At 38.4% G+C, this 16,883-nt stretch overlaps 1 protein-coding gene across 3 annotated transcripts in view; it reads right to left on the minus strand.

Moving 5' to 3' along the window:
- The window catches only part of dscaml1 (Down syndrome cell adhesion molecule like 1), a 110,332-nt gene that overhangs the window by 36,948 nt on the left and 56,501 nt on the right, over positions 1–16,883 (minus strand). For 2 of the 3 annotated variants that reach the window (XM_028464261.1, XM_028464262.1), the window contains exons 4-7: positions 4,838–4,984; positions 4,478–4,756; positions 3,298–3,573; positions 1,814–2,113 (exon numbers count right to left, since the gene is read on the minus strand). In XM_028464261.1, coding sequence (XP_028320062.1) covers positions 1,814–2,113; positions 3,298–3,573; positions 4,478–4,756; positions 4,838–4,984 — 1,002 coding nt within the window. The remainder of the gene's footprint in view (positions 1–1,813; positions 2,114–3,297; positions 3,574–4,477; positions 4,757–4,837; positions 4,985–16,883) is intronic. The other variant, XR_003675348.1, reaches the window with a different exon arrangement.

Consider the following 16,883-nt stretch of genomic DNA (forward strand, 5'->3'; position numbering starts at 1 on the left):
TGCAAGCCTTAACTCTATCATTCTTCTCTGACCTTCTTGCTCCTGTTCATTTTAAATCATTGTCTTCTTTCTGCCACCCACCTCCATCTTCCTTCTCGCCTTAGATTTAATGAGCATGTGCTGCGCTTTAAAGTCACAGCTCTGATGAGTCAAAGATGTATTATTCACTATTCCTGTTGCACCTTTGCTCGGACACGCACACACGTGTAGCACTGTATACTTTCTGCTAGTATCTCATTGAATGAGGAAAGTAGAGTTTACACATGCTCAAGTATTTTTTTAATGTGTTGCTATATTTAGGCTAGTTTCCGTTGCATGTGGAGATATAAACTATTTGGCATTGAGGGCTTTTTCTCACTCCAACAGTCATTCTGACATATCGGCTCTGAGTAGCGACTCGTATGTCAAAACTACACATCTCACTAAAGGACAGAGAAACGGGAGAAAGTGGGAGACACAGTTAAAGACTGATAGACAGGAAGAAAGTGACACAGCTCTGTCCGTCTGTGTCATGCCTAATCATTATCATCGTATTCAGTGGCATCACCAGTCCTTTCACCAGGGTTTACCATCAGGAGACATCTGTCTATCCATCTTTTGTCTCTGCGTCATATTTAACTACAAACTTCTGAATCCTACAGGTCATATGGTTCTTTGTCTCCTGATGTATTTGAATGTTCTATCTTATGCCACAGTGATTGGTCAACCATAACACTGAATAGTCAAAATCCTACACACGACTATTTCTAAATGCTTTATTTCCAGTTATCATCATCCAAAATTTAGTATAATTTATTCATCCACGACAATCATGTGACTTCAATATTATATTTTCATAATGCAAAGTTTTGTATTAAATATTTGAAGTGGAAATGAATACAAAAAATAGAAAGAAAGCATATTCCTGAAATCTAAGACAGAAGCAAATTTCTTCTTGTTTAACTATTGAAGTAAAGTCTATTGTAGACATTGATCAAAATAAGGCTTGGATGATCTGATCTGATTCCTTCTCTGTCATATATTTGTTCTTACTTTACTTTACTGAACTCTATTGTTATGATGTAAACAGGAGCTTAGGTTAATTTGTATGATGTCTATGATTGTTTGAATCTTTATGAATGTATTTGCATGGAATTATCTTCAAAATTGATTATTGAAATTTAGTGGAATGTAAATTTATTCTCAGAATGAGAAAGAGAAAAGGGTCATTTTGTTATGGTTTACAAAATGATGAAATTGTATGGATAATCCTGTGAATTATCACAAATAGTGGTCAAATGGGGGCCGTAGTGTTGAAGCCATTACACTGATTCGACCGTTTTTGCTTTCATCATGTGCTATTTATGTAAATATCTTGTAATCATGCGGCTGATGTTATAAACTGAAATAGTTTGTCCTTATTATGATGAAATTATGATGTCATGGAGCGTTACTCTATATATAGACGTCACCCGAGCACAGGTGTGTTTGGTTAGAGAGCGAGAGAGTAAACTATTTTTCAACCTCATTTCCAAACTCAATGTAAAACAAAAAGAAGTAATATAAGTTTAATCCATGTTGCTGTGACTGTTATACAGAATAAAAGAGCCCAAGTTGTAACACTACAAAAGCTGCTACATGGCCTGTGTGCCTCACTCTATGCTGATGATTATCGATAAAGCTCAATTTAATCATTACACCTCGACACCACACACATACTGAGAAAAAGATAGGGATACAGAGGAGTACAGGAGAGGATCATGGTTTGGGATGGGGAAGGGGGTCGGGCTATGAAAAGCCCCTGTATGACTGATATTGAAAAGTAGACAGGCACCTCTTACGTTTATGCGCGCTTGGTACTCGGCACTACCAGCCGAGTTTCGTGCGGCGCACCGATACACTCCTCCATCACGAATCTGCGGGCTGCTGACGTTGACGTGGCTCACGGTGCTGCCGTCAGAGAGGGTGTACTGACTGGCTCTTACATGCGGCAGATCTCGGGCCACGGGCTCGTCATCCAGAGTCCAGGTTATGGTGGGCGGAGGCGCTCCTTTAGCAGCACACATCAGGGAGAAAGGTTCGCCAGGTACTACGACCCTCTCACTGAAGGAAGCAACAATACGGGGTGTCCCATCTGTAAAGGAAAATGATTACAAGGTTATTTATTGAGAGAGAAGCTTTGATATCATATATAGAAAGTAGAAAAACTGATAAAAAAAAAAATGAAGATGAACGACGTACCGTCAGGAGGATTGTTTGTAAATCTGTCATATAAAACTACAACAGTTATATCTACTGAGATTTCTGTTACAATGTGGTGGTCATGCACTGTTTTACAATAAATACAGCCAATAAATGATCCTAGAAGTCATTTTACTTTTGTCTTAAAAACCTTTCCTTTTTTAGTATCAGTAAAAATCTAACTTTACTTTTTAAAATCATCCTAGATTCCAATACAACTAAATGTGTGATGAAATGAATCATGTTTTCTTAGTCTGTGTCCAATAATATTGGGCTTGTTTGGTAATATCAGGGCATGCATTGGTTTATTCAAGAAATGTTGATTTTTGCGATTCTTATTTGGAGTCTCACTGGTAGTGCAATAGCATTTGCAGTCCTATGCATATTGTTAGCTATAGAAATATCCTTATCGGGAGTATTAATTAGGTTACCAGGAATTGTGAGTCCTTTGACGTTGTGTAGTCAGTCACGTTTGGCCAATTTCTCCTTTACAACTTTTCCGGCCTTCTCAAATGCTCACTTGTTTTAAAAACAAAGCAAAAACCTACTTTCTTTCTTACTTAATTATTTTCTGTCAAGGTTTGCGGTTTTCTGCATATTTCTAAAGATGTTTCAGCTAGTTTGTGTATATATTTTTGTGAAGTTTGTATGTGTTCAGTGCATTTTTCCATCTGTCTGTAAGTTTATGATTTTCGTTTTGTGTCAACACAAATGTATGAGCTGACAGGGTGTTTAGGCTCCCTCCTGTTTCCACTAAGTTGTGCCTCTGCTCCTGATTGCTTTCCCTGACTATTTAAAGCAGTGCTTGGCCACAGGATGTTTGGTAGATGTTTGTCTTCTCTCAGGAACGTCTTCCCGTACTAGAAAAATGTGTATCAATGTTGCTCAACCATATTTTCAGTTTGAATAATTTGAATAACACACTATAATGTACCTCAACTGACATTCAAAATTAAGTAATGTAATAGCTGAACAAAAAACTTTGATAATTTCTGCCAAGAGATTCAGGCTGTTTTGGTTTCACAGTCATTTCCAGTTTGTAGTGACATGATCATAATCCTTAAATTATATCATTACCTTCCAGAAGAATGATGGAGAAGTCCTGGGCAGTCTGACCCTTGCGCGTAGCAAAGCACTGGTATGCTCCAGAGTGCCTCTTTTGTGCAGCAGAGATAAACAATGTCTCATTGTGAGCCCCCTGAATGGAAAAGTGCTGATCGGGCAGGACAGGATCTGTGTTGCGGTACCAAGACACTGTATAATGAGGAGAACCTTGGACTGCACAAGAGAGGATGACTGTGCTGCTGATTCCTGTCTTCAGGTTCTTGGGAGACAAGGTGACCCGCAGTGGTTCTGGAGAACAAAAAGAGCAGGTAGACATAAATGAGACTGAAGAAAGTTACCACCTAGACTTGGTGCAATATCTATCTCAATATTATCTGGGCAAAAAAAGACAATTATTGCAGCCAAGCAGCATAATTTTAAATTATTATAGGTAAATACTGTAGTTTGTTTGCTGGTGTCACAATTTCTGTGTGCACTAACCAGCAAGAATAGCTGAGACAGAAAGACAAAAAGGAGGGAAAATGTCAGTAAGCAATAAAGCAGCTGGTGTTAAGTGCTAGAGGCAGCTGAATGTGGGTAAACGTGTTTGTGTGTCTTTGTATGTGGATGTATGTGGTCTTCTTCAAGGGCAGTGAATGCATGTATCGAAGTGTGTGCCCAAATTGGTGCATGTATCCAACCTTGCACAGCTTGTCATTTGGGGTTTGTGGTCTGTCTGTTGATGAGCCCTCTGGCTTCATGGCCACTAAGTTTTCTCTCTACCTTAACATCCTTACGGTCCTTAAACCTCTCTTGTCTTCATCCTTATGCATGTGCATCACCTCTCTCACCTCTCTATGTGCACACAAAGGAATTTTAAGTATTTAGGATACTGTTTCCACTCCTTTAATTCAACCTGAACAGAGTGACAGGCCTGCTTGACCGCTGTGCTACTCTGTCACTGCAGCGATGATTCAGAGTTTTGAGCGCACACTGGGGGTAGAAACCATCCATGTAGATCAAGTTCATGCTCCTTCTAGTTCAGAGTGTCAGCAGCAAAGCTAACAGAGCGTAAAAGTGTCTCTTTTACTCCCATCTGTGACCTGAAACTACTTCATTACTCCTTCACTCTGCAGCTGTCAGCTTAAAACAGTGCAGGTCAGGAGATGCTGTGACAGAGATCTGCAACACTTTTCCCCACCTTTTTACGTACCTATAACATTGAGGTGGCCTGTAACCTCTTTGGAGCCAAAGCTGTTAGTGACTTCACAGATGTAGTTGCCACTGTCTTCCAGTCGCAAGTCAGAGATGGTAAGACCAGTAATGCGCCGTGTCCAGCGTGAGTCTGCAGGTATTGGCCGACCATCCTTCAGCCATCGGATGGTGGGGTTTGGATATCCAGAAGCGATGCAGGGCAGCTCCACGCTGTATCCAACCTGCACCTCACCGGACTGGAAAGTGTCCAGCACTGATGGGGTGGACTCCGTAGGGTCTAAAGGTATATTATTACATATCAAAACCCAAATATTATTTGTTATTAAAAATCTCTACAAGTTTTTTTCTTTTTGCTTACCCATAACAGAGAGCCGAGCTCCATTGCTTTGGCGAGTTTCTCCACTGTACTTGTGTTTTGTGATGCAGCGATAGGTGGACAGAGCATCTTCCTTCTGCACCTCTGAGATATATAGGGCACCAAATGAGGTCAGGAAGAAACGGTTACCTGAGAAAGAGAGGAAAGGAAAAGAAAAATTAAAAAAAAATTCTAACATTTATTTAACCGGGTAAAGGCAGGCATACACTGTGCGATTTTTGGCAAATTTTGAGCCGATTTTTGACTCGTGCGTCTATTTTTAGGATCGGGCTGAGTCTCTGCTAAATCGTGTGTCGTGTCTAGTATACATGGGGTCACGAGAAGCGATTAACATCTCACAGCCAGCTCCCGATCATTAATGGTATGGTCATAAGTAAATTAAACATGTTTGAAATCCAGTCGCTCACAGTTGGAGCAGTGCCACGGACCGGCTTACCTCGAACACCATAGGCCCGCTGTAAGATTGACGAACTGTACTGCCCACGTCTGTTCAGCCAGTTCATGGTCCATCACATCGCCGTCTTTTCTTTTTTAAAGCTCTTTATGCTGAGATTTGTGGGTGATTCTTCTTCTTCTGTTATAATGGCAACGCTTCAGAGTTCTTCTTCTTCTTTCAATTTGTAAGTTGCATTTCCCAAAACAAAACCCTGAGTGTGAGCAGTCGAATCAAGTGTCGGTCCGTATAGTGTGAGAACATGATTCATGAGCTGCACAGTTTGAGCTGAAGCTGAGTACAACGATTGAAAACATCGCACAGTGTATCCCAGCCTTTAGGTATTGAGAACAAGTTCTCATTTGCAATAAAAACCTGGAAGCAGTGAAGGTTTGGGGACTTGCTTAATGTCCCAAAGTCATGGCCCACAGTGGATGCAGACCGATGACTCTCTGGTTACAAACCCATTTCCCTAAAGTCTGTGTGAAACAAATTCAGCCATTTTCTTCTAAACACATTAAATAGGTCATAAATATACAGTATTCCTTTAAAATATGTAAAAAGCCATTCAACCATTTCTAATTTCATTGTGGAGCTGGGCGGGTCAGAAATCATATCTGGGTTACATAACGGAGCCATCATTAACATAAACCCGACCCTGTTGCTGAAGCACACCAAACTTCCACGCCCTCCAGCAGGGGCAATTCAGCCCCTAGCCAAAAACAAACCGCATATTCGGACTCCGGTGCCGCATTTCCCATGAAATGAGCACTTTTTTTTGGACTTGGGCGGAGCAGACCTCCGTTGATACCTCGTTTGGCCCGATCTGAGCACTTTTGGAAAACCAATGGGAGAAGCACTATCGACGCTGGAGCCGCACACTGCTCTTTCCCATAGACGCAGTACGGAGGTGGCGCCCTTCCCGCACGTGGGCGTGGTTCCAGCGCCTCTAACTGACACACCCCCAGCGTCTCAGAGCAGAGAGAAGTGCTTGTTTTTCCATGATTTTGAGACCTAATTTTTTCATACAATTTTTTTCATCTTTCATATTTGGCTCAGTGGTCAATGACACATGTTTCTGTGGTGTGACAAACTCATAACACAAACTTATTTCTGCTTTACACGGACTTTAAACATTAGGCCACCTCTGCCACAAAATGCAAACTAGATAGAATAATGACTTAGTTACAAAGTCAAGGTCCTTACAATCCATCTTTTAATGGAAAACCCAGAGAAAACCAATGCAAGCATGGAGAGAACATTACATTTTCAGAAAGTTCCAGGTTCATCAATATTTATAGCAACTTGTTTGAACAATCAGTCCTCAGACTAGCAAACAATCTTTTAGCAGATGGTTTTCATGTACTGCACTGAAAATGTTTTACTTAACTAGGGCAGGAGGTACAGTAGAGTTCCTCTCTCCTCTCTGTAAACACAATTGATACAAACATTCTTTTATCCCTCTGTCAGTAAAGCTCATAAATGAGCAGATTTCCCAGGATGGGCAGAGGTCAGACATCAGGCGTTTAGGTGTAGCACTGAGCATTTGTATGCACTTTATCTGGTTCTTGGCAAAGTACTTTTATGTATATTTATTCCTTTTATTGGTTTTATTGTTGTTGTCTTTTTTACTATATGAATGATTGAATGTTTTAATTGTGATAAATGAACTGACCCCTCTGTCCAACACAAAGTTCTCCCTATAGACTAATAAAGATACTTTGACTTTGAACTTCTCAAAATGTAATTACTTGAGATTACTGACCACTCTTTTGGTGAATTGCAGTGTAACTAACAAATTGTATGTTTGCTTTATAATTGTAACCCATCCAAAAATCAGCACATGACTGTATTTGTTCCCTGCAAAGCTTCCTATGAAAAATTCAAGCCTTCCTAAGAAAAAATGGAGAGATTTCATGGTAAATCATGTGGCCTATGTTAGATATGTCTTGACGTGACAGACGCTGGCTCCTGGGAGCTTTCAACAGACTTTTTTTTTCCCATCTATCTAGTGAGGTACATACAATAGAGACAGACAGACGATAGAATGAATGAGCGATAGAGGGAAGTTATTGGAAGTGTTAATAATTTATGTGTCTGTGTGTGTTATGGTAACAGATTAGCGTCATTTTCATTTTACTTCAGTGACTGCTTTGGTTGCTTCTGATTTATCCACATGTCAATACTGAGATTGTAAATGCACGTGTGCGTGTGTGAAAGACTAAAGAAATCAAAATGGAAGATGAAGAGAAGAGGAGAGAAGAGGAGAGTGTGTTTCAGTGTTTGATTTCTTCTGCTTCTCTGAATCTTTTTGTATTCTCTACCCCCAAAGGGTTATTTTGAGCAGTTTGCACTTCAGGATTTGTAGTAGCTTGAAGATGCTTTTGTATGGTGAATACTATTGCGGTCTCTGTCCGTGTGTGTGTGTCTGTGTGCAGTCATCTGAGTGGGTGAAAATGCAGTTAGTTATTTGTCGAACAAGATTTTCATTGTCTCTGCTGTTTTGATAAGAGCGATCTTGAGTAAAAGAAGTAAAGTACAGGTGTACAGACACACAGACGAGCACATAACATACAAACAAAGACGCACACACACATCTTCAAGCTGTAGGTCAGAGCTTTATCATATTAGACACTTAAGGAGCTTGCTTTTGGATTGTTTCATTTGTTGATAAAATCATTTTGTATACCAAAAAGTAAATATACAGCTAGTAATTGAAAATTATATAATATACTTTGAGTCTATAATAGTCAACAAAAATGTGTTTGTTTGTTTCTGTTGTTACACATTTAAATTGTTAAATTCTGTATCACGTAAATATGAACGTTTAATGGATTGAGTATCAATAACTGATTATGTTCGGTACAAGTCTGAGCAGCAACAATCAATGCATTTTATGGCTGTGTTGTTTCAACTGAGGAATATTTATTAAAATGTGCACAGACACACACACACATCCATGAAAGACTGGCTTCTCCGCTATTCTGTCTGCTTCCTGCTCATTTACTTTGTTCACGCACCTATGGGAGTTGGTGTGGTTAAATCACGATTTTCTACCAAAACAGTCAAAAATCCCCCTAATTCCCTTCAAAATAGTCCTACCCAGACACACTCAACCCTACCTAGCGATGTAGCTTGCAGCATTTGAAACATTTAAAAATTTCCATTTCAAATTCCATTAGTTTATACCCATTTCTGCATCAGTTTCCACTTTTCTGGCAGTTTCCGTTTCATCGTCTTTTCTTTTTTAGAAGACTTTACTGGCTATTAAACCTCTCAAAATTGTACCAAACATGCTAATTAGAGGTATAAATAGTATATTAACGTAAAACATAATGATATAAAGTACATACACTTTACTATATACTCATAAAGTACAGATTATGAGTTTACAAATAAAAGGGGTAAAAGCAAAAAAAGGCATTAAGTCATTAAAATAATTAGATGAAGTACATATGCCTGAAAAATAAGTGTTTGTACTTAAGCCATTAAAAAGTTACCACATGGATACCTCGCTTGTGGTGGTGAAGAGTCTGTATAGCAACGCCACTTTTTGATCATTCGATGGCGGCACTTCCTGTCATTGTGAAACAGAATTCATCAAGCATTAACATTGTTCACCCACTATGGGAACGTAAACCAGGATCAGATTGTCCTGTGACGGGTTAGTTTTACCCTATGATGATTTGTTTTTGCAATGAAAATTCTATTTACTGAATTTAATTAATATTGCTATTTAGTTGTAATAATAGTATCTCAATTGCATGTTTATTTATGCCTCTTGTCTGTAGAATTTCTGGCACACTTACACTTGCTTCTGAATGCATATGTGAAAGTTCAAACATGTTTTCATGCGAGTCAGACTGTTGTACTTGGCGCTAGGTGACGTAGGCTATAATTTCCAAGCCTGCTCTTTTGTTTGAACCTGGGTATTAAGCTTTACAGGATAATATGCACTTGGAAAGCAGAACCCCGTATAACAAACGGCTACACCCTGTCACAACATGCCTAGAGAGAGAAAGACAGGCCAGAGGGGGGTGAAGTGGGAGATGGAGTTTGATGTTCAGTGATATGAATGAAGGTTTAGAAAGTAGTGACGGGGGCTGATGACGGTGGGAAATGTGGCAGCACTGGCTCTGTGAGTTTCTTAAATAGGTTATTTCTTTTGATAATGTTCATTTTATTTTACTGTGTCTTAAAGTATAGCAAGAACTTCTCTAAGATAACCCAAAAAATTGTTGTATTTTGCCATTACTTGTACATTTTTGTCCAACAAATACGTTTGTTGATGTGTGTGCAAAATTGAATTAACAAAATGTTAAGATAATTCAATATTACTTTAAAACATAGCATAAAAAAGGAAACACAACAAAGAAAGACATCTTTGAACACAATCAAAACAGTAACATTTATATAACCAAAACTAGTGTGTTTGCGCACACGCATCTAAGATTCAGAGTAATCTAACAACACCAGAAAAATAAACAAACAGTAATACAAAATTATAGCAATGTCAAGAGAATTAACAACCACAATAAGAACAATAAAAGGAATAATAACAACAATAATATTATTAATATCAACTAACTAAAAAAAATCCAACAAACTAAATAAATCATGAGAAATCTCCAAATTACTCTTTTTCTTTTCCTCTCCCCACTCCTCCCCTCTTTTCCTTCCTTTACCTTCCACTTTCCTCTACTTCTTGCTTTCTCTTTTGCCTTTTCTTTTTCCCTTCTTCTTTTCCACCCTCTTTACATTTTTTCTCTGACTGCTGTTGGGTAATTTCGAGCCAGTGCCTTCTCTCTCGCTGTCTTTGGAGATGTGTCACACGTAAAAATATGGTGAGAGTGTGGGCAAGCGAGGGAGGGAGGGAGGGCGGGCTAGGATAGGTTTGGCCCTACAGGGAGAATGGCGGCAGATGGAGATTGATAAAGGGAGGGACAGGAAGATAAAGAGAAACATGCCGTTGGGATTGACAGAGGAGGGAGTCAGACTGAGAGGAATGAGGGGCCTGCAGGCCTGAGCGCAATACATGGCAAAAGTAATTCTGATACCCCGAAACACCTTCTTCTTCTCTTTCTCAAACGCTCCTTTATATACGATGAGATCAACTCTTGTCTAGTCTGCCTATGCCTCAAGAAAGGTGTTAATATTGTTGTTCAGTGTTTACATGTACTTCCTTTTTTCGTGTTTTAGATTGGATGAGATTTTCTCCAACCGCCAATGTCTAACTTTTTTTTTCCTCTTAGTCTGTAGTATTGTTCCTCCTCTTCCAGGGAGGTCTGTAAGTAATGAAATCGGTTCAGCTGATCAGCCTGAGGCTCAACGTCAAGCCAAGTGCAGGAAATTCTCTGTGCGTGTGCGTGTGTGTGTGTGTGTGTCAGAATATACAGACAAGAGACATACATGCAAATAACGAGATCGAGAACCAGGGAAGGAGAACACGCACACACACATATACACACACACACAAAGGATTAGAAAGCCTTGGAGCATCACTTGTCTTACCAAAGTTCCCCCAGAGAAAGGGGAGAAGCTGAGGGAAAATATGGAGGCGGGAGAGGAAAGATGGGGGGAAATGTGCTACTAAATATATCTCACTAATATGCAGCTTCTACTATCAACAAATTATTGTCAAATAGATGGGAGAGAAATAGCAACACGAGAGCTCATAAAGAGGAAAGCAATGAGATACAAAAAAAATAATTTGCTGTAGCCAGAAGGGAGACTGGATGGAGCTGGGGAACAGATCAGACAGGAATGAAGGATAAAGACAGTAAGAAAAAAATATATACACATTTGGAGAGGTTGACAAGTCCACAAAGACAAGGAAAGGACTAAAATAGATAAAACAAGAAGTGATAGTGAGGCCAAAAAAAAAAAAGTGATTTGTGGATAGGAAGAGCTAGAGTAAGCTGGTTTCTTCCTGGTGCTGCCATGCAAATGAAAGCGGCGCTGCAGCAATGCTAACTAACAGCAATTCACACTGTTGGACTCATCACTTATTAATGCTCTACGGCTCCCCCAACCCTCCCACCTCCTCTCTCTCCTTCCCTTTTACCCATTTCCTTTTCCTTTGCACTGCCAGGATCTCTTTTTTGTTCACTCTCGACTTTCGTTCACTGTTGCTAGGGCCCGTGCACTCACGTGACAACAGCTGGGTAGGGGGCACTGCAGTAACACACGCTGACATGTGCAAATGTGCTATTCATGTGCATGTTTTATTTTGTGTACATGTGTGTTCTAATGACTAATAATAGAGAAATTTAAAGGATAATAATAAACATCAAAGGAGTAGACTTCTGAACCTGTAGTTGATATACAAACCGTAACTATAGGCAGAGGTGTAGAGTACTAATATATCATACTCAAGTAGAAGTACTGTTGCTTGATTGAAATTTTACTCAAATACAAGTAAGTCGTACATAAAATACTCAAGAACAAGTAAAAAGTAGCTCAATTAAATAGTACTCAAAGTAAAAGTCATTAATTACTTTCACTCCCCACATTTATTGTTGCTAATAAATCTTTCCACAGGTCCCTTACATACAGTAAACATCTTATGTATAAACTTAAAAAGGAAGAGATTAAATCTACCACAATTGGAACTTCATTTATTTTCCACAAAGGCATCTGTATAAAATAAAAGGTTTGTCAAAATGTAAAATTATTTTTTGAAATAAAAAAAAAAAAACACCAATTAATTCCATTAAAAATTAAAAAAAATTCTCAGGCTCTAAAGAATAGATACATTTATGAACTCTAAAACTGAGAAAATAACCTCTATTCAATGCTGTTTTGCACCTTGCATTACATTTAATATGGTTGGTCGGCTATGATGGGACTATGATGGGATACATTTGATTGTTGTTGAGACATTTCATTTTTTATGTTTTCACAATGTCCGTTGATTATTTTAAAACAAAAAAATAATGATTTGCTCAGTAATGGTTAGGTGTAGAAATGTAATGAATTACTGTACTTCTTTTAAAACATACTTAAGTACAAGTAAAATTACCCATAAAAGCAACTCAATTACAGTAATGTGAGTACTAGTAATCCATTTTTCTCCTTGTATAATATCAATTTAGTTTTTGCTTTTTGCTTTTCAACCAAAACAGGTGCACAAGATTCCCACAACTTCTATGGATGATTGATTATCCTATTTTTGAGCCAATCTGATCACGAGCCAGCAGCGAAAATGGACTTCTTACAAATCCCCAGATCCACACTCACTGACACATTCTCATAAAATCTGTCTCGCAAGCTACATGTCGGCACAACCACTGACTCACAATCCACATTAGGAGAGAACACTCAGCAAACCGTATGTGAGAATGTGGGCTAAGCATCCTCACGACACGACTGGATAAATGAGCAGGCAGTGGAGAACGCCAACATATTCTTAATCTATGTGTACCGTGCCTGTCCTTCATCTTTGTTTACAAATAATACTCATCAAGCTTTTAAGCTTTTGACACGATGACTTCCGCCATATTGTTTGGTGAAAGAAGTTGACATTGAAACGTTTCTATCTAAAGGTGGTTTTAATATCATAACATACAACACAAAGAAGATACAAGAAAAAAACAACAATGTGTTTTGTGATGCATGTGGAAAAGGCTGTGAATGGACAGAATATCATTATTTTTATATCAATAGACTTGTATTTTAACATTTTAACATTTCAACATTTGTTTTACTGTTTCCCAATTTGATTTTACATGATTTTTTCCAAAAAAGTGTCAGCTACCAAGTACATCCAAATCTAAAAGTCAACTTGTGGACAAAGTAGTAATGAAAAGTTACATGACGGTTTTAATTGCAGGCATTTTACATGATACAATATACCATTATATAAATTACCCATTGAGAAACAGTGCTGGGCATGGTTTGTAGAGCAAAACAGAAAAGCTGCTATTGTGACGGTCAACAGAGACAAACTAATGCAATCAATAATGCTGATTTATTGTAAACAGTGGATAAGTAGAAGGGGAAAAAAGTCCATACCGACTATAAAATAACTTTAGTCATGGTAGCAACATGGTATAGTATTAAAAAAATAATTACCAGTAGTTCTGTTGTTGACTTGCACCAACATTACCAGTTTTAAACTACTATAACAGGATCTCTGTTCATCATGTATCTCTAGATTAATCAAAAATAGTGTATCAACGTTAATCTATTTATTCATCCATCCATATTCCTGCTCAGTCTAATCGAGACTTCCAGGCAGTCCAGTTCTCTTCATCTTCCAGCTCATTCTGTGAGATTCCAAGCTTTTCGTCAACAGCCAAAGTAAAAAATCACTATGAAGTTCCATAGCCATGATGACAGCTCAGTAAACCACCAGCACGTTACTCACTTGCCCCATCCTGCAACCAATCCATCCATCTTCTCACCCACTTGCTCCTTTTCAGAGTTGCGGGGGGGTCATCAGGCGCTAGGCGGGGGTACACCCTGAATAGGGACCCAGTCCATCACAGGACACACATACACACACACACACAGACACACAACCACTCATTCACTCCTACAGGCAATCAAGACTCCATCCAACCTATCATTCATGTTCATGGATTGTGGGAGGAAGCCGGAGTACCTGGAGAAAACCCTGGTCGTATGAGGAGAACATGTTTACCCAAACCCAAGTGTCCACCCCAGGACTTGAACCCAGGACCTTCTTGCTATTCCTGCGCCCAAAATGAACAAAATTAAACGACCATAATTGGAGGTCAAAGTAATGGATTACAAGTACTCACGTTACTGTAATTGAGTTTATTTTATGGGTACTTGTACTTTTTTGAGTGTATTTCTAAATACAAGTAATTTAACTTGTACTTCAGTACGTTTTAAAAGAAGTAAAGTAATTCATTACATTTCTACACCCAACCAATACTGAGTAAATTATTATTATTATTCTTTTTTTTTTTTCAAAACAATCAACGGACATTATGAAACTATAAAAATGCAGACAACAATCAAATGCATCACATCATAGCCGACCAATCAGATTAAACGTAATGTACCTCGCCAAAACACCATTGAATGTTGGTTATTTTCTCAGTTTTAGAATTCATTAATGTAGATCTAGTATTTTTTTTTTTATTTTGAATTTATTTCATTGGTGTTATTTCATTAAAAAATATTGTACATTTTGACAAACCTTTTATTTTATACAGATGCCTTTGTGGAAAATAAATGAAGTTCTAATTGTGGTAATTTGGTTTCTTCCTTTTTAAGTTCACACATGAGATGTTTACTGTATGCAAGCGAACCGTGGAGAGATTTATTAGCAACAATAAACGTGGGGTGAAAGTAAAAGTAACTTTTACTTTGAGTACGATTTCTTTGAGCTTCTTTTTACTTGTATTTGAGTATTTTATGTATGACTTACTTTGAAGTTGTACTCAAGTACAAGTACAATTTCAATCAAGTAACAGTACTTCTACTTGAGTAGGATACGTCAGTACTCTTCACACATCTGAAACTAGTTAATATATTCTTATAACCATGGTTCTCCTTTTTAATTTGATGTGTTACATCACTATTCTTACAAAGCTTTAGTGCATCCCTCGACAGCCTCACAGTCCTGCACCTTATAAAGAAGATATGGCATCTCAGACAAAAAGCCCACATTAAGTTTACACAAGCATGCAGTCTTTAATATAACACGTCAAGAATATAGGTGATGCATGATATAGAGCGAATACCAATTATATGTCCTTATTCTTAAAGTCTCTTCGCTGCCCTCCTCCCCACCCTACCATATTAACACACCCATCTGAAGAGTAGATGAATGAAGATGAACAGAGCTGTGGTGTGATTCCCAGAGTGTCAAATCGATACTGCTCCCCTCCCTACTGCTCATCTCCCGCCCCCCATCCCGCCCTTTCTCCGTCTATTTCACTGCAGCTATCATTTTCCTATTCTCCTCTCTTCTGTTGGCTCTAAAGAATTGGCGTGTGTTTAACAATGGAGAATTTACACCCAGCAACAATAGACTCTCCTATAATCTCACCCCTGCTCTCTCGCTATGGTATGAAATGAATGATGCCTGCTCCTGTTTCCTCTCTATTAACATTTAAAGTAGTCTGAAATGGTCCAGTTCTACTGAGAACAAGCCAGACAGAGAAAGAGCCACAAGGACAGCAAATGATGGGCACTTTCGACGATTCAATGATAGAGTCAGAAAACTTGGCAATAGACCTGGTACAGGTAATGTCAATTTCAGAAAAGAGGGTTACTAAAAATGAGTTTTATAGACTCATTCTGTCTTTATGAACTGAGACACACAGTGGACATGGGTAGTAGGGATGGGCAATATTGACAAAAAAAAATAAAAAAAATTATCCCGATAACTTTTGGTATTTATCATGATAATGATAAAAATCACGATAAATAAAAACTATAAATAAATAAATAAAATTCATAACTTAGTGTAAACCGGTTCCTTACAAACACAAATAAATCTTAACACATCAACATTAGACACAATTTAAAAGGCTAAAATATCTGCTGACTGACAGAGTTCATGAGCTGATATTTCATGAAATGTATTAGTGCATGTGGATCACTATTCGTGTTATTGTATGTAATTCATTTATTTCCTCACTTGAAATAAAATGATTTTAAAAAAAAAGCACACGAAAAGCACAAATAACTCCATTAGTGTTTTTACTGCTGATGAATCTTTTTCATTTATCTGATAATGACTTACATAAAGTTATGGTTAATAAATAACTCTCTGATTTCCTATAATTAAACCAGATCAAGCTGATGATTTAATCATTCAGTATATTTATGTGTAATAATCTCAATAGTTACATTAGTCTAATGGGACCAGCTTTGTCTGTAAACATGTGAAATATAATAAAAAAAAATATTGCGTTTCACAAATTGGGACGAATGAATAGTGACATTAATATTTATGCTAACATTTATTTCACACAACGTGTGACATGTTTAGCTTTATTCTTCCATACAAGTGTTAAATCTGACCATAAACACATCGTTGGCTCTCTGTGGCTTTATGACAGTAAGACTTGTTCTTTTTACTTGGTCTATTATTCCTTTTATGGAGTGGTCAGTGTTAGCTCTTAGCCCAGTGTGTGTGTCGGTGTGTTAGCTTAGCATAGTTAGCTTTAGTTGAGTTTCCAGTTCATAATAGTTGCTGCGGGTTCATCTCTGTCCCCGTGTCTGTGGAACTTGGATTGGTTCACTTTGTTGGATGGTTATCTGGTCTGAACCAAGTGGCGGTGCATGATGTATCGCAGCACGGCAGCGTCAGGTAGCTGAGACGAGCACCTCACACACACACAGTGGCAGTGTGTGAGGGAGGCGGGGGGGCGGTGCACGGCAGAGCTTCCGTAAACAGCGTTCCGCTCCAGAGAATAATACGTTGTTGACAACAAACGGGCAATTTTGGTCCGTGGAACACAGATTTTTGGGGGCATTCTTGGCTAAATTGAGGGTTTGTGGCCCTCGCTAATTTCCAACATGGGAATTTATCGTTTACATCGTGGGATGAAATATTCTTACCAGTGAGAATGTTTTTGACGATAAATCATAAACGATAAAATATCGCCCATT

This window comes from Gouania willdenowi, chromosome 13, assembly GCF_900634775.1.
Source record: "Gouania willdenowi chromosome 13, fGouWil2.1, whole genome shotgun sequence".
NCBI classification, from domain to species: domain Eukaryota; kingdom Metazoa; phylum Chordata; class Actinopteri; order Blenniiformes; family Gobiesocidae; genus Gouania; species Gouania willdenowi.